This window comes from Nicotiana tabacum, chromosome 10 (assembly GCF_000715075.1).
Source record: "Nicotiana tabacum cultivar K326 chromosome 10, ASM71507v2, whole genome shotgun sequence".
In the NCBI taxonomy this organism is placed as follows: Eukaryota; Viridiplantae; Streptophyta; class Magnoliopsida; order Solanales; family Solanaceae; genus Nicotiana; species Nicotiana tabacum.
The window spans coordinates 83,716,212-83,741,080 of record NC_134089.1 but is presented as its reverse complement, the minus strand read 5'-3'; the positions used below and the strand labels follow the sequence as shown (position 1 = coordinate 83,741,080).

At 39.8% G+C, this 24,869-nt stretch overlaps 1 protein-coding gene across 1 annotated transcript; it reads left to right on the top strand.

Moving 5' to 3' along the window:
* Nucleotides 1-14,981: 14,981 nt before the first annotated feature.
* LOC107803895 (non-specific lipid transfer protein GPI-anchored 31-like) lies at nucleotides 14,982-18,430 on the top strand. Its single transcript, XM_016627690.2, has 3 exons — nucleotides 14,982-15,440; nucleotides 16,436-16,462; nucleotides 18,060-18,430. Exons 1-3 carry the CDS (start codon nucleotides 15,086-15,088, stop codon nucleotides 18,233-18,235), a joined length of 558 nt encoding a protein of 185 aa, XP_016483176.1. The 5' UTR covers nucleotides 14,982-15,085; the 3' UTR covers nucleotides 18,236-18,430.
* The last annotated feature ends 6,439 nt before the right edge of the window (nucleotides 18,431-24,869 follow it).

Genomic DNA, 24,869 nt, shown 5'->3' with positions numbered 1-24,869 from the left:
ATGGTGCAATCCAAAAGGTGATTCCACACATCTTTATAGGGGAAAAAAACAACATAAGATTTGTTAGATTGTTTAGGATTCGTAGTATACTACCCAAAATTCTTACAAAATATTCAGTTGGATGCACTATCCAGCAATAGCAAAGTTGGCAGTTGGACGCACTATACTCGCACCAGCAAAAGGTGACCTTACTTTCTTAGTTTATGACTTTACATGCTTAGCTTTTATTATACTTCAAGAATTTGTGCTTATTCCAAGTATCACTATGGGACAAACACTAGATATACTTCTAGTTTTTCAAAAAATGGAGAAATTCAATTCTATTGATCTTACGTCTTTTGAGAACTCTAAATTCCGGTTTAGGAAGTGATCAACTTCCAATCTCAAAAAGTCAAATGTACGAATAAAGTTAACTTTATTTATATCACTCCACTATTCCTTGGCACGCGTGATCACGTCCAACTATGCCTTATAAAAAGAACCATGCAGACGTTGCAAATATAACCTGAGTATTCTGCCCAGAGTCGAATCCACAAAGAGTTAACCTATCAATCACTATCTTTAGACCCACTAAACTCTCGAGAACCAATTTCCCCAAACGTTTGAATCACAGTTGATGGTGTCTTTAATAACTAAAACTGCAAGTAAATAAACAGTTGTAAACTACGGGTGCTAAGGTTGTAAACAATAATGAGAAAACGCTAAGGTAATGACTTCCCCTATTGATGGAATCCCTTCTATTTATGCTTCATACAAATTGACCAACACCTCTCTATCAATCATGAACTCTCATCTTACCGTAAATCTCTCCCGAGTAATCACAGTAATATACTCAATGCACTCTCCCGAGATACACTAGCTAGCTCCAATTAACACGGTTTACTTTAGATTGCACTCAAGACTTCGTTATCCCTAATCTCCCCTTTAAACCCGCAGTTATAGATCCCTCTTATACTTTGGGAGTGGTGTTGTTCAACAATAACCTAAATATGCACTGTTTCCCGAGTTATGCACACTAAATAGGCACAGCTAATTGAGGATCCTGTCAATTAACTACAACATGCACAAAGTTGAACAAATAAAGATTGAGACTAGCAATTTGTATTCACATAAACAAGAAGTTCATCCCCCAATAGGTTTCACCAAAACCCTAGATAAAGGATTTAGCTACTCATAACTATGGGTAAACAAACTAAAACAATATTCATCATAAAACTTGCAAGAAAAATCAAAGAAAAGAAGAAAGGTGTTTTGGGTGATCTCTCACAATTGTTTTTCCTTGCCAAAATACTCTTCAAAATCAATACATGCCTCTCTTGGGCGAAGTCTAGTGTTTAAAATAGGGTTTTGGGCTAAAAATCCCGTATTTTGCACTTTAGTCCATGAAGTTCTCCGTCTCCACCGCGGTCGCGGTCAAACCGCGGCCAAACATGCTCTCTGATTCTCACTTTGTCTACAGCCATCTTCTACCGCGGTTCTGCCGCGGTCGCGGTGGAACCGCAGTAGTCCTCTTTCAGTTCTGACCTGAGCTGTTTCGCGTGGTTTACTTGATGAAATTTTATGATCGGCCTCTTTTTTTTTATATTTGATCCCAAAAGTACTCCATAGCCTTCTCTGGTCATATATAACCTGCAAAGCATGAAAAACACTAATAAGAGCATTTTGTTATCACTTTTATCATCCAAACTATACAAAAAGGTGGTTATTTAGGGCCTAACTATAGTTAAATTCACCTATTATCAACACCCCACACTTAAACCTTTGCTCGTCCTCGAGCAAGTTAAACCACACTTCTTGGCCTAATCGTTCGATGCATTACCCAATTTTATTTTTTATGCCACACCCGCCATTTTGAAGGAACAACCTAAGCAGTGCAATAGTCATGCCTCAGATGAAGACTCTAACACCATGACACACTCATGCTCACTCTAGTTACTCTAACAGAGGTGAAAACTCACCTTTTCTTCCTGAGTCACATGCCCTCACATCATAATTCTGAGAGAAGTTCCACACACATAAAATTCAAGCAACAAGGAACCAAAGATAGGAAGAATTCACTCACTCTCAGCAAAGAACATTCACATGTCACACAGACACACCATAAGCTTGCCTCTAGTGTAGTACTCTACTAATCGAGCTATTAAGTCAAAGATCAAGAGGTCTTTATTTGGTTGTAATGTAGGCTAAGGGACGAGTAGGATATATTTGGATATAGTGACCAACCTCTCTAAGCACTTTTAATATACACTTCCTTTTATTTCAATTTCCATGCTTAGCCCACTCGTTCTTCCACATTTTAGTTCATAGGTGACCCCCACTTTTCTTTAGGTGCAACTGTTTTTTTTGGGAAAATCCATTGCACCATTCAAGTATTTCTTTCCTGATTCCCCTTTTTCCTACTTCCTCACCACCTTACACTTTGACTTTTGTATGTTCTTTAGTAATTCAAGTGCTTCTAGGAGGTACAGGTTCAAACAGTCAAACTATTCAAACATAGGGATATAGGTCATTATAGGGTTATCAAAGAACAGGCTTCAGGCTCAAAGGGGTAACCTATGGCAATATATACAGGTGGATTCACAAATATACATGCTACACAAAGAAATGCCTCAATCATCTCTAAAACCAAACAGCTTCTATTTTGCTTTGCAAACACACAGGGAAAGTTCTAGGTATGACATGCAAGCACAGAATACAAGTAATATCTCACACACACTTGGCATGTAACTCATTTCGAATCAGTTTATCAACACACTCATACGAGCGTTCAAGCAAGACAGGATGTGCAAAATTAAGGCATAGATTTACGAGTCTACAAACGAGCCTAGACGTCACACCCTCATTTTCGTTTTTGTTATTCTCAGGTGTGTACATCAAGGGTTGCATTCTAGCCTTCACCCATTTTGGTCCTAAAACTAAAAACAAAAAATCTACCTAACTCGGATCAAGGAAATCCCTTGGAAAAGAACCGTGGTCAAAAGAAAAACCAAGGGAAAATTATTACACTACCTAAAAAAGAAAAAAGAAAATAAAATAAAGAAACTACATGGACTACTTCCCTCAAGAGTACTGTCCAAGTGGTCCGTCCTCAGGAAGAGTCCTCTATATTTTTTTTTAAATCCTACTTTGACCCTCAAGAGACTCGTCGACAAGTGTCCGTCGTTGGGCCAAGTCAGTTACTTCTAATGTGAGTACAGTCAATTATACACAACAACACCAATCGAATACTACAACATACACCATGTCTATATACACTACAATACATTACCCGAGCAAGTCTCCCACCCCACACTTAAAAATTATGGCATGTCCCCATGTCATATAAAAAATAACGAGCAGAAGGGTAAGAAGAATTCCCTAAGCCTCAATCAGAGTCGGAGATGGTGCTGGGTCCACATGGAAAGCTCTTCCCAAAGCACGAAACCAGGACATAAATCGGCTCTTAGACCTGGCCTGCCGCTGAGACATGGCATCCATACACGTGTGTAGGCCCTCCACCGAGGTGCGAAGATCCACGAACTCTTCCTCCATAGTACGCAACATAGGCTGGGTAGACTGTGATCTGGATAAGCCTGCCCCAGCATGGGGGCACCGAGAGGGTCCGGCACTATCATATGATCTCCTGGATGGTGCCATAGGAACCGGGTCATCATCCTCATCATCGATCTGAATGGTGGTGCGTGCACCCCTGCCCATTCTGATGCCCGAAGCTTTGAAAGATGCTTTAGGGGGGCAACTCTCCATCAATAGGATTGGTGGGGACATTTTTCAGCAGACACAATGTAGTCACCAGGGAGGCGAAGTAGAATCCCTTTGACCTCAGCGGGGACCGTATGATCATTTCATCACCAATAAGTCTTGCCGCATCAAAATCTTTCTTTGTGACGAAGCACCACGTCAAGAGGGCTCTTTGGAAGTTCACGTCAGTCGTGTTGCCTGAGGGCAAGAACCGGCTGCAAATGACAGTGAGCCAATACTTAGCCAAATGGGTGAATGAATTGGAGTTCAGGGTGATATGGTCACGTATCCAGATTAGTTTCCCCCTGCGCAGAGTGCATCAGTCATAATATCCCAAGTGACTCCTGGTGCGTCCTGGTAATAGTCGACGTCACCAGTAAACCGGGGCAGCCGCAACACCTGTTGAATAGTTTCAACTGAGGCATCTACCCATTTGCCCCGCACAGTCACCTCCCGCAAAGTATGTGATGGGCAGTTCGCGTAGAACTCTCTTACATGTTCACTGTTTCAGGTTCATCAAATAATAACTCCATTTCCCTCCACCGGATTTTCTCATACATCTCCTCCTTTTCTGCACGGAGGGTTTCCCTATCAATCGGAATCTCAGGTATGAAGCTCTTTGAGGCCTTGGCATGAAAGTCATCCTCTACCAATTCTGATTCGAACCTTGAGGCATCATATGTAGGCTGTTGGGACGTGCCTGCCGATCTCTTTTGCTTCTTACGAGCCATATGACCTGCAAAGAATACAAGAGATTTTTGCCCTATATGAGAATTACTCCCAAAAATAAATTCAAAATAAAATGATTCTCCTTGGTGTGCAATTTTGAGAATTTTGTGACATTTTTGGATAATTATTCGTATTTGTCTGTGCATGTTTATTTGTTAAATTAATAAAAAATACAAAAATATGTCGCATTTTGCATGTAGGATTTAATTCTACAATTTGTTAGTAATTAAGTTTGTTTACAAAAAATGAAAATTACAAAAATAGGCATCTTTTGCATTTTTAGCATTTAATGTCCAAATATACGATTTTACGCTTAATTATTACTTAATTGTGCATTAATTGTTATTGGAAGTTAATTTACGCTTTCATATTTTTGTAAACAAACTTAATTACTTAATTATTGGAAAAAACTCCTTCACCCCTCGCGGGGGCGGAAAAAGGAGGTGTGACACAAAGAATACAAGAGAACCATCAAATATATCCTACATGTGCTAGCCGGATGGTTACTCATACTTCACCACCCGATGGCACCAAATAATATCCCTCATTTATTCCATTCATACACTATGCCAAACCCCCAACTAGTGAGGTGTTCCAGGTTACAACCTCCACAATGGCCCCACAACTTTCTTACAATTTCTGGCATACAACACCCCACACTTACTCCCTCAAGTGATTCACGTTAAATATAACACCACCATTCACCAAATACAACACCACCACAACCTAGGATAGGCATAAAATGCCTCAAAATAGCACCACAAGCCCTAAATTTTAGGCCAAAAAGGGACCTCTACCAAACTACACCGCAAAAATTATTTCTAGGCCTCCAAATCATCTAAACAACCCCCACAATTGAAGTACAAGAAAGACCCAACCATTTTAGCACCAACACAAATCCACAAGAAGCAAATACAACAATAAAAACAGAGAAAAAGCAAAAATTGAAAGAAAATCTACATTATTCCTACCTAGGGTTTAACTAAACTAGTTTAGACTAAATTACACTAATTAGAAGAAGAAATAGAATCAAAAAGAAGAGAACACTTACTTGATTAAGGTTGGAAGGGGTGGGTAGTGGTGAGAGGAGGTGTGGAGAAGATAACAATGACGGTTTTTGGGAGTGAGGGAGGGATTTGAGAGAGAAAGAGAAAAGAGGATTTAGGTTTTATTTTTTTTTGGGGGGGGGGGGCGTTCTGTTTCTGAATAGGGAGGGGGAATAATTGTGTTGGGGTGGGTGCAGGGTTAGGTGAATTAGAAAGGGAGGGGGGGTGAATTAAAAAAATTCTGCATACTTGGGCCCGACGGGGTCTGCCGCGATCGCGGTTGAACCGCGGTAGACGAAGTTCAGAGAGGGGTTCCCACCGCGGTTCTACCGCGGTCGAGGTGGAAATGCAGTGAACGAAGTTCAGAGGGGGTCTCTGATCGCGGTTTGACCGCGGTCGCAGTGGAACCGCGGTCTGGGCAGTTGTCTGATTTTTTTTTCTTTTTTTCATATAATGTGTTACACTTACAACAATTTCGTGGGTTGCCTCCCACGCATGTGGGCCTGATTTAACGTCGTGGCACGACGCAGGATGTGCGCATTTAAGGCTCGCTTGACCTCTGTGGTTCAGTCAGGTGCAGCCCAGACACTTCCTTTTTCTCGCTCATGCCCACATATGGCTTCAATCTTTGACCATTGACTCTGAATGTACGAGAGTCATTCTCTGTGGCAATCTCAACTACTCCTGAAGGGAAAACTTCAACTACTCGAAATGGTTTAGACCATCGTGACTTAAGTTTACCTGGGAACAGACATAGTCTTGAGTTGTATAGCAATACCATGTCCCCGGGTTTGAAATTTATCTCAACAATGTTCTGGTCGTGCAGCCTCTTCATTCTCTCCTTGTACAATTTTGTGCTCTCAAAAGCAAGATATCTGAACTCCTCGAGCTCATGCAATTCAGTGACTTTTGACGTGCCCGCAGCTTCCATGTCTAAGTTTAGCTGTTTTAATGTCCACTACGCTTTATGTTCAAGTTCCATTGGCAGGTGGCAGGCCTTCCCAAATACCAACTTGTATGGTGACATACTAATTGGAGTTTTGAAGGCAGTTCTGTAAGCCCAGAGTGCATCATCTAGCTTCCTCGCCCAATCAGTTCTTGTGGCGTTCACAGTTTTGGTTAACACACTCTTGATTTCTTTGTTGGACACTTCAACCTGTCCACTATTTTGCGGGTGGTAAGGAGTAGCCACCTTGTGGCGCACATCGTACTTAGCAATCAACTTTTCAAAGGCCATGTTGCAGAAATGAGTGCCTCCATCACTGATAATTGCTCATGGTGTCCCAAAGCGGGTGAATATGTTCTTCTTTAGAAATCCCACCACCACTTTTGCATCATTGGTGGGTAACGCTGTAGCTTCCACCCATTTGGACACATAGTCTACATCAACAATAATGTACTTATTGCCATAGGAGCTGACGAAGGGACCCATGAAGTCAATCCCCCAGATGTCAAACACTTCCACCTCTTGAATTGGGTTCATGGGTCGTGGCGTTGGGAAATGTTCCCGGTCCGTTGACATTCATTGTAGCCCTTCACCCATAGGTGCGCATCTTTAAACACTATCGGCCAGAAGAATCCAGCCTCTAGCACCTTTGCCGTTGTCCTAACCCCTCCAAAGTGTCCACCATATGTCGATGCGTGACAAGCCTACAAAACAGAAAATTGCTCTATCTCGGGGACGCATCTCCGGATCATATTATCAAGGCATATTCTAAACAGATAAGGTTCATCCTAGTAATACTGACGGCTTTCACGAAAAAATCTTTTCCTTTGGACCGATGAAAGGTCGTGAGGAACTATACCACTGGCCAGGTAATTAGCAAAGTCTGCATACTATGGCGCTTCCTGATGAGTGGTGGCGAGCAACTGCTCGTCTAGAAAAGTTTCCAGTATTTCCTCAACCTTAACTACATTTTCAGCTCCCTCAAGTCGTGATAGATGATCATCGACTTGATTCTCAGTGCCCTTACGGTCACGAATCTCAAGATCAAACTCTTGCAATAGCAACACCCAACGAATCATGCATGGCTTAGATTCTTTCTTTTCTATTAAGTACCTGAGAGCTGCATGGTCAGTATATATAATTACCTTGGACCCTATCAGGTAGGATTGGAACTTGTCAAACGCGAACACTACAGCCAACATCTCCTTTTCAGTCACAGTGTAGTTCAACTGGGCTCCACTCAGCGTTCTACTAGCATAGTAGATTGGGTGCATCAGTTTGTCTTTCTGCTGGCCCAACACTGCTCCCACTGCATAGTCACTGGCATTACACATTAGTTCGAATGGTTGCTCCCAGTTGGGGGCAACAATGATGAGTGTTGTGACCAGTCTCTTTTTCAACCCCTCAAATGCTACCCTGCAATCATCAGAAAACAAAAATGGTGATCTTTTTCTAACAACTTATAGAGAGGATTGGCGATTTTGGAGAAGTCTTTTATGAACCTCCGGTAAAAACCGGCATGTCCAAGGAAGCTTCTGATGGCTTTGACTGAAGTTGGTGGAGGCAGCTTTGCTATTACATAAACTTTCGCGCGATCCACCTCTATTCCCTTGCTTGACACCTGGTGCCCCAAGACTATGCCTTCTTGTACCATGAAATGTCACTTCTCCCAGTTCAGAACCAAGTTAGTCTCGATGCACCATTTCAGCACACACGTCAGATTTATCAGGCACTCATCAAATGAATTCCCCACCACTGAGAAGTCATCCATGAACACCTCTATTATGTCCTCAACCATGTCAGTGAATATGGCCATCATGCACCGTTGGAATGTGGCAGGTGCGTTGCATAGGCCAAAGGGCATCCGTCTAAAGGCATAAATGTCATACGGGCATGTGAAGGAGGTCTTCTCTCTGTCCTCCGGTGCAATGGAGATCTGATTGTACCCTGAGTACCCGTCCAGAAAACAGAAGTGTGACCTCCCTGCCAATCTATCCAACATCTGATCAATGAAGGGAAGTGGGAAGTGGTCTTTCCGGGTGGCTAGATTCAACTTTCGATAGTCCATACAAATTCTCCAACCTGTGACGGTTCTTGTTGAGATCAATTCATTGTTGTCATTTGTCACAACCGTCATGCCACCCTTTTTAGGAACACATTGCACTGGGCTCACCCAGCTGCTTTCAGAGATTGGGAAAATAATTCCCGCATCCAACCACTTTATCACCTCCTTCTTCACCACTTCCTTCATGTTGGGGTTCAACCTCCTCTGATGTTCCCTAGAAGGTTTGTGCCCCTCTTCCAGCAGAATCTTGTGCATGCAGTAGGCAGGGATGATCCCCCTGATGTCTGCCATAGTCCACCCCATGGCAGTTTTGCACTCCTTTAGTACCTGTAAAAGTTTTTGAACCTGCACATCTAACAAACTAGATGATATAATAACAGGTAATGTGGAGTCAGGTCCCAGAAATTCATACCTGAGGTGGGCTGGCATTGGCTTTAACTCCAGCTTTGGTGGTTCTTCAATGGATGGCTTAGCTGGAGGAGTTTCTCTCTTTTCTAAGTGCAAGGGCTCAAACTCTAGATTTCTCTCCCAAAACACTCTACCTTCCAATACAAACACCCATTCTGCCAAATCCTCACCATTCGCTTCATCTAAGTTCATCAAACATGCAGCAAGGGGGTCCTCAATTGTCAACACCTCATCATCAGACTCTACAATTACATCCACATCATCAATAAGAGAGCAATTGGCGAACTCGCTTGGTTGCCTCATAGACTTCTGCACATTGAATGTTATTTCCTCATCATTGAGTCTGATTTTGAGCTCCCTAGTCTCACAGTCAATCAGAGCTCTCCCCGTGGCCAAGAATGGTCTTCCTAAGATTATAGGAATCTCTTTATCCACTTTGCAATCCAAGATCACAAAATTTGCAGGGAACACAAATTTCCCCACCTGAATAAGCACATCATCAAGGATACCGAATGGACGCTTCACAGTCCTGTCAGGCAGCTGCAACAACATGGAGGTGGATCTAGATCTCCCAATGCCCAACCTCTTATAAATAGCCAGGGGCATAAGATTAATGCTGGCCCCTAAATCACAGAGCGCCTTAGCAAAGGCGAAATTCCCAATAGTGCATGGAATTGTAAAGCTACCTGGATCAGACAACTTTTCAGCAATAGGTCTCATCACCACTGCACTACAGGTCTGAGTAAGTGTAACCGTAGCCAAGTCTTGAAAATTAAATTTCCGGGACATCAAGTCCTTCATCATTTTTGCGTACCCAGGCATCTCCTTTAAAGTTTCAATCAATGGAATATTTACCTAGATTTGTTTGAGTATTTCAAAGAACTTTTTATACTGCTCCTCCTTTTGATGCTTGGCCAACCTCTGTGGAAAGGGTGCAGGAGGTCTATTCTTCCCAATCACTTGAGACTTCTGTTTATCATCTACTATTTCAACTACTGGCTCAGCTGCTTTCTTGGTCTCCTGCTGAATGTTCTTTTCTTCCTGAGCAGGCTGGACTGTCACCTCTGTCAGTATCATAGACTCATCCAGCTCAATGGGCACTGGAATGAATGTCTCAGAATGTATATTTTCTCGAGCTCTCTCTTGTTCTACATCTAGATCTCTTCCATTACGGAGACTCACCGCCATCAGCTGCTTTGGGCCCTGATCTTTTGGATTAATCTGGGTGTCTGCAGGTAATGTCCCCTGAGGACGATTGTTCAGAGACATTGAAATTTGGCCCAATTGCACTTCAATATTTTTGATTGATGCGTCATGTGCATCTACTCTTTCATTTATTTTTGCATTGGACCCAATAACCTGCTGCATCATTGCTTCAAGTCTCATGAACCCATCTTCTTGCCTTCCACCATGTTGTTGCTGAGGTGGGGGATACCCTTGCTGCTGATTGTTGTACCCATGTGACCTTGGATAAGGTGCCATATTGTTGGGCGGTCTCATACCTCCCATGCTTCTAGCGTTGTACTGTGGCTGAGGTGGTCTGTATGGCTGCTGAGTTTGCTGACCCCAGTTCTGATTTCCCTGTCTTTGGCCTCTATAGTTTGACACATAGTTCATGTCTTCAGGGTGCTGATGATGATGATCATGTTTTGCATTCCAAGGATTACCAACTAGCTGACTAATGCAAGATGTGCACAAGCCCCCATTGGTAGTATCTACAATGTGCACTTGCTGTTTCTGCCCTGATTCCTCCACCTTTTTGGTGAGTATGCTCATCCGTGTCAAGAGGGTCGCCACATTTTCAGCCATGGAATTTGATGGGTCAAAAGGCACTGAGTGCACCACTGGAGTGATAGGTTCATTCCTCGTTGTCCACCCCGAATTCTGAGCCATTTTGTCAAGCAGACTCTGACCTTCTCTCCAAGTTTTGCTCAAAAATGCCCCACCAGCTGAGGCATCTACAATTTTCTTCATGTTATCTGACAGTCCCATGTAAAACAGTTGTCCCAACATCTGATCTGGAATACCATGGTGTGTACATATAACCAACATTCCTTTAAACCGGCTCCATGTCTCATGTAGTGTCTCCATTGGTTTCTGTTTAAAGCTCACGATCTCATCAATTTGTTAAGCTATTTTGTTGGGCGGGTGGAACTTGATGTGAAATTGCTTGACTAACTCATCCCAAGTTTCTATAGAGTTTATGGGGAGTGAGTTTAGCCAGACCTGAGCAGCTCCTATCACCGAGAATGGAAATAATAACAACCTGATTGCTTTCGGAGTTACGTTAGGTTGCCTTTGAGTTTTGCAAATTGATAGGAAGTTCTTCAAGTGCTGCTGAGGATCTTCGGCTGGTGTCCCAGAAAATAGTCCCTTGTTTTGCAGCAAGTGTAGCATGTTGTTCGTAATCTGGAATGATTCAGCTTGTATCGCGGGCACAACAATGGCAGTGGCCAGATTGTCAGTTGTGGGTTGTGCCCAGTCATATAGTGCAGCCTCAGGCATAGGAGGTGCCATATCTCTGACGTTTCCGTTGACGTTGTCTACGTCACCCATGTCAATTTCGAGTTTGTGTGTTTGATGAGGTTGTTGAAGTCTTTTGTTGGCACGGTTCAATATCCAGAATGTTTTCTCGGGGTCTGAGAGTCCTTCAAGTAGTTCTCCAGTCCTCGTAGAGTTTCTAGGCATACACCTGTGCAACCACGTCAACAACCGTCAAAAATTTCAATCAAAAATTTGGTGTAGAGAAAACTGACTACACTAAGAATTTTTGTATTTCTATCAATGGTAATTGATAATTCCGTTAACTCCCCGGCAACAGCGGCAAAATTTGATCACGCCCAACTATGCCTTATAAAAAGGACCCTGCGGACGTTGCAAATATAACCTGAGTATTCTGCCCAGAGTCGAATCCACAGAGAGTTAACCTATCAATCACTATCTTTAGACCCACTAAACTCTTGAGAACCAATTTCCCCAAATGTTTGAATCACAGTTGATGGTGTCTTTAATAACTAAAATTGCAAGTAAATAAACAGCTGTAAACTACGGGTGCTAAGGTTGTAAACAATAATGAGAAAACGCTAAGGTAATGACTTCCCCTATTGATGGAATCCCTTCGGTTTATGCTTCATACAAATTGACCAACACCTCTCTATCAATCATGAACGCTCATCTTACCGTAAATCTCTCCCGAGTAATCACAGTAATATACTCAATGCACTCTCCCGAGATACACTAGCTAGCTCCAATTAACACGGTTCACTTTAAATCGCACTCAAGGCTTCGTTATCCCTAATCCCGCCTTTAAACCCGCAGTTATAGATCCCTCTTATACTTTGGGAGTGGTGTTGTTCAACAATAACCTAAATATGCACTGTCTCCCGAGTTATGCACACTAAATAGGCACAGCTAATTGAGGATCCTGTCAATTAACTACAACATGCACAAAGTTGAACAAATAAAGATTGAGACTAGCAATTTGTATTCACATAAACAAGAAGTTCATCCCCCAATAGGTTCCATCAAAACCCTAGACAAAGGATTTAGCTACTCATAACTATGGGTAAATAAACTAAAACAATATTCATCATAAAACTTGCAAGAAAAATCAAAGAAAAGAAGAAAGATGTTTTGGGTGATCTCTCACAATTGTTTTTCCTTGCCAAAATACTCTCCAAAATCAATACATGCCACTCTTGGGCGAAGTCTAGTGTTTAAAATAGGGTTTTGGGCAAAAAATCCCGTGTTTTGCACTTTAGTCCCTGAAGTTCTCCTCCTCCGCCGCGGTTCTGCCGCGGTCGCGATCAAACCGCGTCCAAACATGCTCTCTGATTCTCACTTTGTCTGTAACCATCTTCTACTGCGGTTCTGCCGCGGTCGCGGTGGAACCGCGACAGTCCTCTTTCGGTTCTGACTTGAGCTGTTTCGTGTGGTTTACTTGACAGAATTTTACGATCGGCCTCTTTTTTCCATATTTGATCCCAAAAGTACTCCATAGCCTTTTCTGGTCATATATAACCTGCAAAGCATGAAAAACAGTAATAAGAGCATTTTGTTATCACTTTTATCATCCAAACTATGCAAAAATGTAGTTATTTATAGCCTAATTATAGTTAAATTCACCTATTATCAACGCGCATTGCGCGTCTATCCCATATAATTAATAAAAAATTATATCGCATGGTACATAATTGGTAAAGCGCTTTGAATCATGATTGTATTTATAAGAAAAAGATTGCACTTAGAAATTATTTTTAATATAATAATCTAAATATTTAAGCTAAGAAAAATAAAAGGAAGAGATAATATATTAGCTCAAAAAAATTATTTGATTTTTTAAGAACGGTAAATCTCAGCTAAAAAAAATTATTATACACTGAAATTAAAAAGCTTAACTTTGTAAAGTGAAGAATTTAGATACATGGACCTTACTAAATTCTTTGTTAATCCCCAAGTCAAATTTAATGTTACAAAACTAACTTTTGTTATTAATATTGAAGGTATTATTAAAATAACTTTTAAGGGCATAAAAGTTCAATAGTAGTATAAGATTATCTTATTTTTTCACATTCAACTTTTGATCTTCATGCTTATAATATAGTATGATAAAGAACGTAAAAGATTTAATCCCTCCGTTTCATTATGACGCAGTTTGACTCGATACATAGTTAAAAATGACTACTAAACGTATAATTTTAAATATATTATAATATTTATATGCCTATAAAAGTTACATAATATTTGTGTCAAAAAAATTTTATTAAGAAAAAAATAAGTAAAATTAAAAGTATAAAATTAAATTATTTTTAAATATAAAATGTGTCCTTTTTTATGGAACACACTAATAAGAAAAGTATATCACATAAACTAAAACGATTATATGTTCCTATCTTTTTGCAGTTGTCGATAAAGAAAATCTTATTTTGATTATTCAGGTCATAATCCAAAACCACTGTTCAGACTGTAAAGGATGTAGCACCAATAACAAGACATAATTGTTCATATTAGAAACACAATTGGATTTTCAACTCTTTTCATCCAAATACTTATAATAAGATTACAAATGGACAGTGGTTCATAACTACTTAGGTTGACCAGTATCTGTCCCACACTACTTAGGTTGACCAGTATTAATCAAATTTAAAACTTTACGCTGTATAATATCTGACAAGAACGAAATCATTAGCCGAAAGAGTAGGCGCCGGTTTGTTGGAAGGGATAAAAATAACAATCTTAAGATAAGATGTGGAATTAAAGATTTGCTTAAATTCTTGATTTTGATATAACTAATCATGGAATTATTTAGATCACACCATTTTATATCAGAATTCAATTTGAGCATCCTGAAATAAATATAATTATTTAGTAAATATATTTTTTTGAGCATCCTGAAATAAATATAATGACAAAATTATTTAGTATCCTGAAATAAATCTTTACTCCTAAGCTAATCCCTTTAGGAATTCAATTACCTCTAATATTTCTCGATGGCCTAGTTGATAGTTAACACATGAACAATTTAAAGGCAAGTTTAAACTTGAATTTGCGTTTGGTAGGCTAATAAGGGACTAAGCACTCTGGGCAAAATTTTCCATTTTGAAGCTTTAACGCAAATTTCTAATTAAAAGTCAAGAAATTGCTCAAATTCAAATTAAGGATGAAGCGGTCAAATCAATAATAAGAATATCAGGGTGGACAATAGATTGAACTGGACGATAGGACTTTACAAATTTTTCTCCCGTTTAATTCTCCTATTTTGTTGAAGCTATTGCTCCTTTGATAACTCGATCTCACAATTTTGGATTTGTAAGTACAAGGTGCTGACCATCGGAGCAACTCTCCCCGATCAATTAAGATCATGCTTAAAAAAGTAAAATCCCTTAGTGGTATTTAATTTTGTTTGATAGTGAAAGAATTTTACAGTGATGAGTGCGAAGAGGAAGTAGTAATTATCGCAACGTGTCACATCGTAACTTTCTTTCCGCCCACTCCTACGAGACTCGAGTCCGGAAAAAAGCAACCATTCTCTTTCTTAAATTCGCCCCGCCCTTTCCCATCTTCTCCACTTTATATATCACTACACTGACACTCTTTTCTCCACAACACATCAACTCGAAACCTTTCCCATTTCCTTACAATTCACGAACAAAAATGGCTTGTGGGTTCAACTCAGTTACGGCTCTATTATGCCTTGTTTCATTCTGGATTTTCACTTTCAGTTTCACGTCAGCAGCACACCAATCGGCCCCTGCTCCAGCAGCAGATTGTAACAACCTGGTACTCAACTTGGCCGACTGTTTGTCTTTCATAACCAACGGCAGTACGGAGAAGAAACCAGCGGGTACTTGTTGTTCTGGACTGAAAATGGTGTTGAAAACAGACGCTGACTGTCTCTGTGAAGGATTCAAGAACAGTGCTCAGTTGGGTGTTGCTCTTAATGTCACAAAGGCCTTATCCTTGCCTTCCGCTTGCCATGTCTCTGCTCCTTCTGTTACCAATTGTGGTTGTAAGTTATCGGCTTGCCCCATCTATGATCTCTTTCTTTCTTAATCACATTCACATGCATAATATATTTGTTTTGTTATGGTGATTTCTCACTTGCTCTGTGATTTTATTTCTTTCCCCATATTCTATCTATCTCCCCGTCTCTCTTTTTCTGTTGTCTCTCAGATTCTGAGAATGTGTTTTATCTAGCATCTGCAGTTATTTATGGTTCTCATTTTGTACGGAAAAAATGTTTATACATCACTTTTACAAAATCATTATTCTGAGTTATTTTCCCTTATTTGGTTTGGGCATAAAAATAATATCCATACAATTAATAGTAGTGTTGGATATAAATATACATGTTTTTATCAAATTCTTGCATATTGAAGGTTGACAACAACAATGTCTAATTGTTGATTGAACATTTTATATGAAATAGCAGTCTGGAATATTTGTTAAAGACAACAAGTTATTTAATTTTAGTGGAAAATGAAGAAAATATATACTAAAGGCAGTCCGGTGCACTAAGTTACCGCTATGCGTGGGATCCGGGGAAGGACCGGACCACAAGGGTCTATTGTACGCAACCTTACCTGTTTCCGCAGGAGTCTGTTTTCACGGCTCGAACCCGTGACCTCATGGTCACATGGCAACAACTTAACAGTCACGCCAAGGCTCACCCTGGAAGAAAATATATACTGTAGTACCAAAATTCAAAGTAACCAAACAATGATTTCATTAAGTAAAATATTTTCCTTATTTTATGCTTCAGGAGCGAGACACATTTATGTTTTCCTCCTGTATCTCTTCTGTTATCTTCTATACATTCTAGTTTCTTTTTTTGGGATTCGAATTTTTGGCGTCTCTGTTGACTAATTGCTTTTAAGAGGCCGTTAACAGCTTTTTGCTTAATGAATAACCAAATTTTAAACTTAAAATTAGAGTAGTGTTTGCAATTCATTTCGAGATTTGGGTTGATATTTTAATTGAATAATTTCCTTTGTGTTTTCACAGTGAGTATTGGCTCTGGAGCTGCACCTGGTATGTACAGTTTAAGCTTCTTTTCTGATTTTAATTTCGTTTCTCTACTTGCATTTGCGGTCTGCTTCTTTGGCTAAATAGAAAATTGCAATGTGCTTGAACAAGATTAAATGCCACACTAAGTCCTCAATATTTGCGAACATGAGTGAAGAAATAATCTTTTTTATGATACACTTTATATTTCAGATTCGTAGGGCTTGACCTCTAGATGTATAAACAACAACAACAACATATCCGGTATTATTCCACACCGTGGGGTCTGGGGAGGGTAGTGTGTACGCAGACCTTACCCCTACCTTGTGAGGATAGAGAGGCTGTTTCCAATAGACCCTCTAGATGTATACATGGTAAGTATTCAATTTATCCAAAAGAGATTCCTTTTCTCTTTTTTTCTTTTTTGCTTCGAGTGTAAGTTTAAGGTGATATGCGCTAATTTTTCTCTTTTTAAGTTCCGAGGGGCCTAAATTTCGTGTGTATACAGTTCATACAAAGTTGATTGGTATGTTAAAATGGACCCAACCCTAAATATTTTCACATTAGTCCATTCAGTTGAAGATTGGTTTTGCACTAGTTCATTGGCTAAATTCAAGATTTTTTCTTAGGTCTAAATCCGATATCCTTTTTTGTTCCATGGTCGATTTGACAACTTTGGCTTGAAGTTGGAAGTTGATTAATTTGTCTGTTGAAAACACTTTGTATTGAACAAGATAGTTGGGATAATACTAGAGTAAGAAATTTAAGAATGAATTTTTTTTTAATAAATGAAGTTTTGATTTGGGAGTTTTTGTTAATCTTGTAGTAGAACTAGAGGGGAAATTTTGCTTATTTTTCAGGAAGTGTATTCTGTATGGATAACTTGAATAAATAGTGTTTTACTGCTTCTTCACAAGGTTCCATTTTGAATCATTTAATGCACCATGATTAACCTGGATGTTTTGAATGACGCACATTTATATTGCATTGACATATGAGCAATCCTTTAGGCTTTGACTGCAGGAGTGGGAAAGTTTTTCTTGAGGACATAACTAATTGTAATCTTTTGGGATTAATATATGCTATATTTCCAGAGGTTATAGGAAGTACGTCTCAGTTGCCATCATGGCAGATGATTCCTTTCAACTTTCTTGTTTCACTTTTCTTTTTAACTTTTGTTGTTGTGAAGCCTACACAATGCGATGAAAGTATGTTACTTTACATTTCAAACTTGCTTATCCTGGAAAATGATCTCGCGTTTGGGTTGCAACGATGTGACCTTTCAGGATAGTGGATTCTTAGTTGGTATACATCTGTTCTCTCAACTTGCGATAACATCTCCTCCCACTTTTTTTGTGTGAACAGAACATCAATAGATTCTCAATATGTCCTTCTAACCATTTCTAGGATACAAGTTTGCCTTTTCTCTCTTCTCAAGGTTGGATCATCTCTTGCCTTCTCACTTGAATTTAGAATGTTTATATCCATAGTGAACTGCTGTATAATTTTGCAACTCAAGAATTAAGAAGAGTCAAATGGATTGTGTTACAATGAAGTTCTACTAGTTTTACCAAGTAGATGAGATTTTTTATTTTTTTAAACTTTTTAATGTTTTTTGTTGCAGCTCTTTCCCCGACTGCTGTATCACCAAGCGCGACAGCAGGTACACCAAGTACTGCTGCAGGGACCAACGTGGTTGCTCCAGCACCTGCTCCGGGAAGTTCCGGTTCAGCTTCACTTTGTAGATCTTTTGGGCCGCTGGCTCTGACCATAGGAGCTGCATTTTCCTCTTTATTCTGAGCAACATTTTCCTGTAATGTTTCTGGTGTAGATGAGATCTACACAGCAACTCAGGTTGGTTGTAATTGGGCCCCAGATTTCTTCTTTAAACAAGCAACTGATGCTAGTGGCCTTATTTAGCCATAATTGCATCCAATTATCGCATGAAAGCTCTAAGTCAACTTTAATAATAGTATGTTTAGTCTGTTAGAGTAATAGCTGTTCTTTATTTGTGACAATATCCTATTTTGAGAGTAAGTTTGATGATTGGAGTATCTCATAATTATCTGGATAAAGGGTATAAATAAAGCTAACATGCTATTTCACATTCCATTTTAGGTAGGTGTTCCATAAATTTAGGAATGGCAATGGGTCGGGGCGGGTTTACGCTTATGCGGGGTGGGGTGGGTTTAGGCTTATGCAGGTGCGGGCGGGTGTAAACATTTTTTAAAAACTTGATGCGGTTGCGGGTGAGGTACTTTTGACTAATACTATCGTGAATTTGCTGCTTTTCTCACAAAATTATGATTCTTGCATTGGCTATCAGTCATATATAATTGACTGTTTTTTAATACTGAAAATGTTAATTTGACAGGAAAGAGTTAAAAATCTGAAAGATGATTAATGGACTTTCATAAATACAAAATCTTATTTTTATTCAGCTGCTCCAGCCAAAATTCACTAAAATCTTATTTTTTGTATAAAAAACTCCGCAATTCACCAAAAATTCTTGGATAGTATAGATATGTAGGGGATTACAGTGATCTTTTGACAATTTTTAACTGAATATAGATCTGTTTACCTTGAAAATGGTAATTACAATTAGATTTGATTTTGTGGTTCTAAAAATACGTGATATGTTTTTATGCTAGTTGTTAGGTAATAGATGCTAAGTATGAGACTAGAAAAATAAGATAAGAACTTGCAATTAGTGTGTTTAAGCAAACCGAGTTGCTGAGAATCAGGGCCTCGAGCCTGACTATACGGGACCTCGAGGTCGAGCTGGATACTAAGTTAAGGACAGCCGATGAAGGACTAATAGTTTTGAGAGCTTGATGAAGGCTCTTTATGGTCAATAACGAGCACTAAATGAAGAACAATAAATAGAACACAATAAATGTAAGCAATAAATGTAAGAAGTGAAATCAAGAGAATATGTTTAAGATAGAGAGCATAAAATGTTCTTGTATTGAATGTTGTGGGTGATATTCTTGTGTTTTACAAAATGACAAAGATCCCCTTTATATATGAGAGGGTATCCCAACATAGTACAAATGCATTCATTACAAAGATATATGACTGGCACAACCATTTAATGCCACGGTACGGGCTTGTACTAGCCTAATAGGCTTGGTTAGCTTTAGTCACGTGCCTTGGGAATCTCCCACTCGTTCATCATAGCCACTGATTTACTCTGCCCCGAGGTCGAGCATATTGGAAACCCTCGGGGTAGAGCCTCGAACCTGGCCTCGAGCCTTCCAAAAACGGGCTGGGGGATATCATAATGATCATACAATCGGGCACTCCGATTTTAGCCGTATACAGATAGTCCCCGCGTATCTTAGAATGAAAATGGTAAGAAATGGTCTTGAATTCTCGCCTATTCGATAGTTACTACCATGACGTCAGTCCATTAGAGCATTAAATGCCATGACTCAAAAGCCGCGCATGAGTCACTATTGTCACACCTCCTTTTGTCACCTACACCTCCGGAAGGGTGTAAAGGTAAAGAGAGTTTTTCCAATTAAAGGACAACCGAAACGGGATTTATTAGAAAGATTCAGAGTCGCCGCTTGGGAGATTTATGGTGTCCCAAGTCACCAGTGAAATCCTGAATTGAGGAAAATATGACTCTGTTTAACAGTCCGCGAACCAGAAATTCGGGTAAGGAATTCTGTTAACCCGGAAGAAGGTGTTAGGCATTCCCGAGTTCCGTGGTTCTAGCACGGTCGCTCAACTGTTATAATAGGCCTAATTATCTGATTTTAAAATACTTTTAAACCTATGTGCCTTTTTTCTAACTTTTGGAAAACCGCTTTTACTTATTTAAAGAATTAATTCAAGGTCATTTAAAACATACCGCAAGCCACACCACATGAAATGCACCCGTGATTCACGACACGCTCTATTTAACCTTGTTGGAAATTAGAACCGGGTCACATGAAATGCACCCCCGGGTTTTAACATGTTCACCTCTACTATCATTATTCAAAATTATGGTAGGGTCACATGAAATGCACACCCGAGTTTAGGAAAGTAAAACTATTAAAAGAACGCGCATAAAGCAACTAGCGCAATTAATTATTCTCCCGAAACTTTGAGATTATAGGAAGGCCATAGATCATAAATATAGTGTGTGAGAGAAAAATGTGACTTTCAACTTCCATGAATTTCCAGCAAACACGGTCATATTCACCCAAAAGAGAACTTAACGACTTATTAACGTTCTGCTAGAATTTAGCAAACCAAACCGACCCTTAGCTCGTATACAATCAAAACCAAACAAATATCCTTAAAAGCAAAAAAACACTAATTTTAGTTTTATGTCCAATAACCCAAATGGCTCACCTTTGAATTAATCCACACGGTGAACTTTTCATTTTACAAGATTATACAACACATAAATAGTGCGCACTAATTTCCATAAACACATAAATATTAACATAAACACATTATCAGAAACTTTTCATTTTATGGCAAATTAACCTTATGCGTTGATGTGTTAATCATCTCATATAGATATTTGGGATTATAAATTTTCCATAAGAAACGAAAATATGAAACACTTAACAACCAACAAAGTGCTTTCTACAAAGAAACGAAACATATCCTAGTAGCAGACTATCCACAAAGTTCCCTGATAAACTTATTCAAGCAGAAGCGTCAATTATACAATGAAAATATCACATCAAGGGATGCCTCCCAGAGCAGAAAATGACAGAAGCTCAAAAACACATCTATGGAAGTTCAAGATCATCATTAAATTGAAGCAAATAAACTAACTATTCCAAAGAAGAAAATTGATCAAACGATGCATTAAAATCATGAATAATACTTGTGAACAGAATAATCAGAGGCAAGAAAACTGACCAAAAGTAAACAGAACCAGCACCGGAGCTACGAACGTTAACCTCGACAAATTTACGACCTCTCCGGACCCGAAACTCGCCTCACCTTGAGGTACGAACGGAACGCGGCAACTTTCTACACGACTCAAACTTACAAACGACTCCGAAATTTCAGCTGCCTTACGCTCGCTCCCTCACTCCGTTCTTGTGCGTGACTGTGTGTGTGCGTGTGTTCGCCGGCTTCAATGGTTGTCACCGGTGACGTCGTGCCTCTGGTTTCCGACGAACATCGGCTGGTTTAAGTTGTTTGGTCGCTGGTTTGTGTTGTCATTTGCCGGTGAGGCAGTAACGTAACGAGAGGGGTGAGGTGAGTGAGGTCACCGGATTTCCGGCGAAGCTGGGTGGTGTCGCTGCTTCTTCTTCAGGCTCCTAGGGTTTTCTTCTATCGTTCCAGCGAAGAAGATGATGAAAGCTACGTGGGGGGAGGGGTCGTTCGATGAAGAAGAAGATGCGGGGAGGGTGCTTGTATCGTTCTCTGTGCAGCTGCGTTTTCCAGCCTTCTTCGTTATTATCATGCGCAACTGCCTTCTTTTGTTCCCAGCCTCTTTTTGCTTTTTTGCTTTTTCTTTTATTTTATAGTCTAGGTTTTTTTGGTAGGGTTTTAGGTTAAGGGGTATAAGCCTAAGAATTATGGGCTTGGCAATTATGGGCTAAGTCCAAAATTAGGCCTAAAGATGGGTTGCTCGAGCCCAAACTCTATTCTTTTGTTGCGAACGAGATTAAAAATACGGGCCCATTTGTTAATTAATCCTACTATTCAAATAATTATTAAAATAAAACTAACCATTAAAACAAATCTATTTTTGGTATTTTCAAATATCATATTAAAATAAAAATACGATACTATTGTTGTATATATTTTTTTAAGACTTTTTTTTAGATTGAAAATGACTACAAAACATTAATGAACCTATTTTTGTGATTTTTTATTTTCTTGTAATAAAATAAAGTAAAGGAGTCAAAATTACTTAAAATATCTATATTATGCCTAAATTAAATATTTTACGCTAATATATAAAAAATCTGGGGAGGGTCAAAAATCACATGTCTACAGCTGCCCCTCTTTGACTGGAAACGTACATAGTTTTCAGACAAAGACTGACTAGACAGGTTTTTGACCCGACCCTTATTTGGAGAGACTAAAACTAAGAGAAAAGGGGAATGTGACCGAGCTCTGGTATCTGAGCTGCCTACATATCCTTGGCTATAAAGAAATCAGGCCACATGTAGTTCAGAGGTGAGTGAGATGATGGAGTATGCCGAGGTGAAGAGCCGGTCGAGGTGACGTTCCGCCGAGGTTCCAGTCCGCGGTCCTGTTATTACATCAAAATCAAAAGAAATGAAAAAGACTAGCTAAGCCTGTCAACTACGAGTTACAAGATTCCTATCTATAAGTCTTCTGAAGCTTGATCTTGAGTCTTGAGTGGTTCTTCATGCAGACTTTAGATTTGAACTTTGACGCTAGCTAGTTGCAGGTGCTAGTTCATCCTTCTTCAGCTTTTCGGATCAAAACCGGGCATGCAGTGCTTGTGACCTCGGCCATGTCTTGAGCAACTCACATCCTTCATCAACTTCTGAATTGCATTCTGTATTGATTTCCCCTTTTTCCAGGTAGGCACCTGATTGTTGAACTTGAACCGTCTTCACTTGTTACTTGACATTGTTTTCTCTTGCACCTTGAACCATTTTCCCCTGAAACTTGAACTGTCTTCCTTCGAAACTGCTTTCCCTTGAAACTCGAGTTGTTTTCCTTCGACACTGCTTTCCCTAGAAACTTGAATTGTCTCCCCTTGTTCTCTAGGTGGGCGCCTGATTACAACAAAACCGACAAAACAAAGAAATTTTTTCTGCCCCAGTTTGCACTAGGAAGATTTGTGAGTTGTTAGAAAAATTGTAAACCACTTGTACTATTGATGCAATGATGAAATTAAACTAAAGAATAGACTAGGAAAACTATAAACTAAGCTTGTCTGAAGTAAAAACTGAACCTATTCTCAAGGCGGGGCCCCTGACTGCTAACTTGAAATGTATTCCCTGCTCTCCAGGCGGGCTCCTGACTTCAACTTGAAATGTGTTCCCTGCTCTCCAGGCGGACTCCTGACTGCTGCATTTGAAAGTATTCCCTGCTCTCCAGGTGGGCTCCTGACTTCAAAATAGACAAAACAAAGAATTTTGAAAACTAAAACTTATATTGTATTCCCTTGTTCTCCAGGCAGGCTCCTGACTGCTGACTTGAAAGTATTCCCTGCTCTCCAGGCGGGCTCCTGACTTCAACATAGACAAAACAAAGAATTTGAAAGCTAAAATTTAAATTGTACTCCCTTGTTCTCCAGGCGGGCTCCTGACTGCTGCGCTTGAAAGTATTCCCTGCTCTCCAGGCGGGCTCCTGACTTGAAATGTATTCCCTGCTCTCTAGGCGAGCTCCTGACTTCAAAACAAAGCAAACAATTTGAAAACTAAAACTTTAAATTGTACTCCCTTAATCTCTAGGCGGGTTCCTGACTGCTGCGCTTGAAAGTATTCTTTGCTCTTCAGGCGGGCTCCTGACCTCAACTTAAAATGTATTCCCTGCTCTCCAGGCGGGCTCCTGACTTCAAAATAAACAAAGCAAAGAATTTGAAAACTAAAACTTTAAATTGTACTCCCTTGTTCTCCAGGCGGGCTCCTGACTGCTGCGCTGGAAAGTATTCCCTGCTTTCCAGGCGGGCTCCTGACTTCAACTTGAAAGTGCTCCCTACTCTCCAGGCGGGATCCTGACTTCAAATAGACAAAACAAAGAAAATTTTCTGCCCCAGTTTGGTGGTTGGGGACAGATGTGATTGTAAAACTAAACCATATTACCAAGTATTACTCAGGATTTGAAAGCTAGGTCCCATTATTCAGGGGGGTCGTGACAACTCTTAACTAAACGACGATTTAAAATCTAAGTTATATCTTCTACAAGTGTGACTTCTGCTAAATTTTACTATCTAAGAGGATCTTTAAACTACTCCCCATTATCCAGGAGGGTCCTGAAAATCAAAAGTCCAATCTTATCTTAAGAGTGACAACTTTTATGGCTGAATTATACTACCCTACAACAGACTTTACGCTAAATGTTGTCATCTAATCGAAATCTTAAAGCTAAGTCCCATTATCCAGGAGGGTCCTGAAAACTCCTAATTGAATCCTATCTCGAACATGCAAACTTCTAAGCTAACTTATATTCTTTTGGGATACATTTATGCTAGATTATGCTATTTTTGAACATTTAAACTAGGTCCCACTTTCCAGGAGGGTCCTGAAAATCAAAAATCAAACCTGTTTGGTGACTGCCTTTCTCCACGGAGGGTTTCTCCGAAACAACCGAAATCTCCTGCCCCTGTTTTAATCAAAGAAATATTTTGTCAGTTTAAAATGTGGTGGTTGGTTTGTGGCCTTGACTTTGAGGGCGATTGCTCCTTCACTTCTCATGATAACTGATTTCCCCTGGAGGACCTTGCTTGCTTATGGACTAGCCACTTTCTCTGCCGTCCTTGTCATAGAAA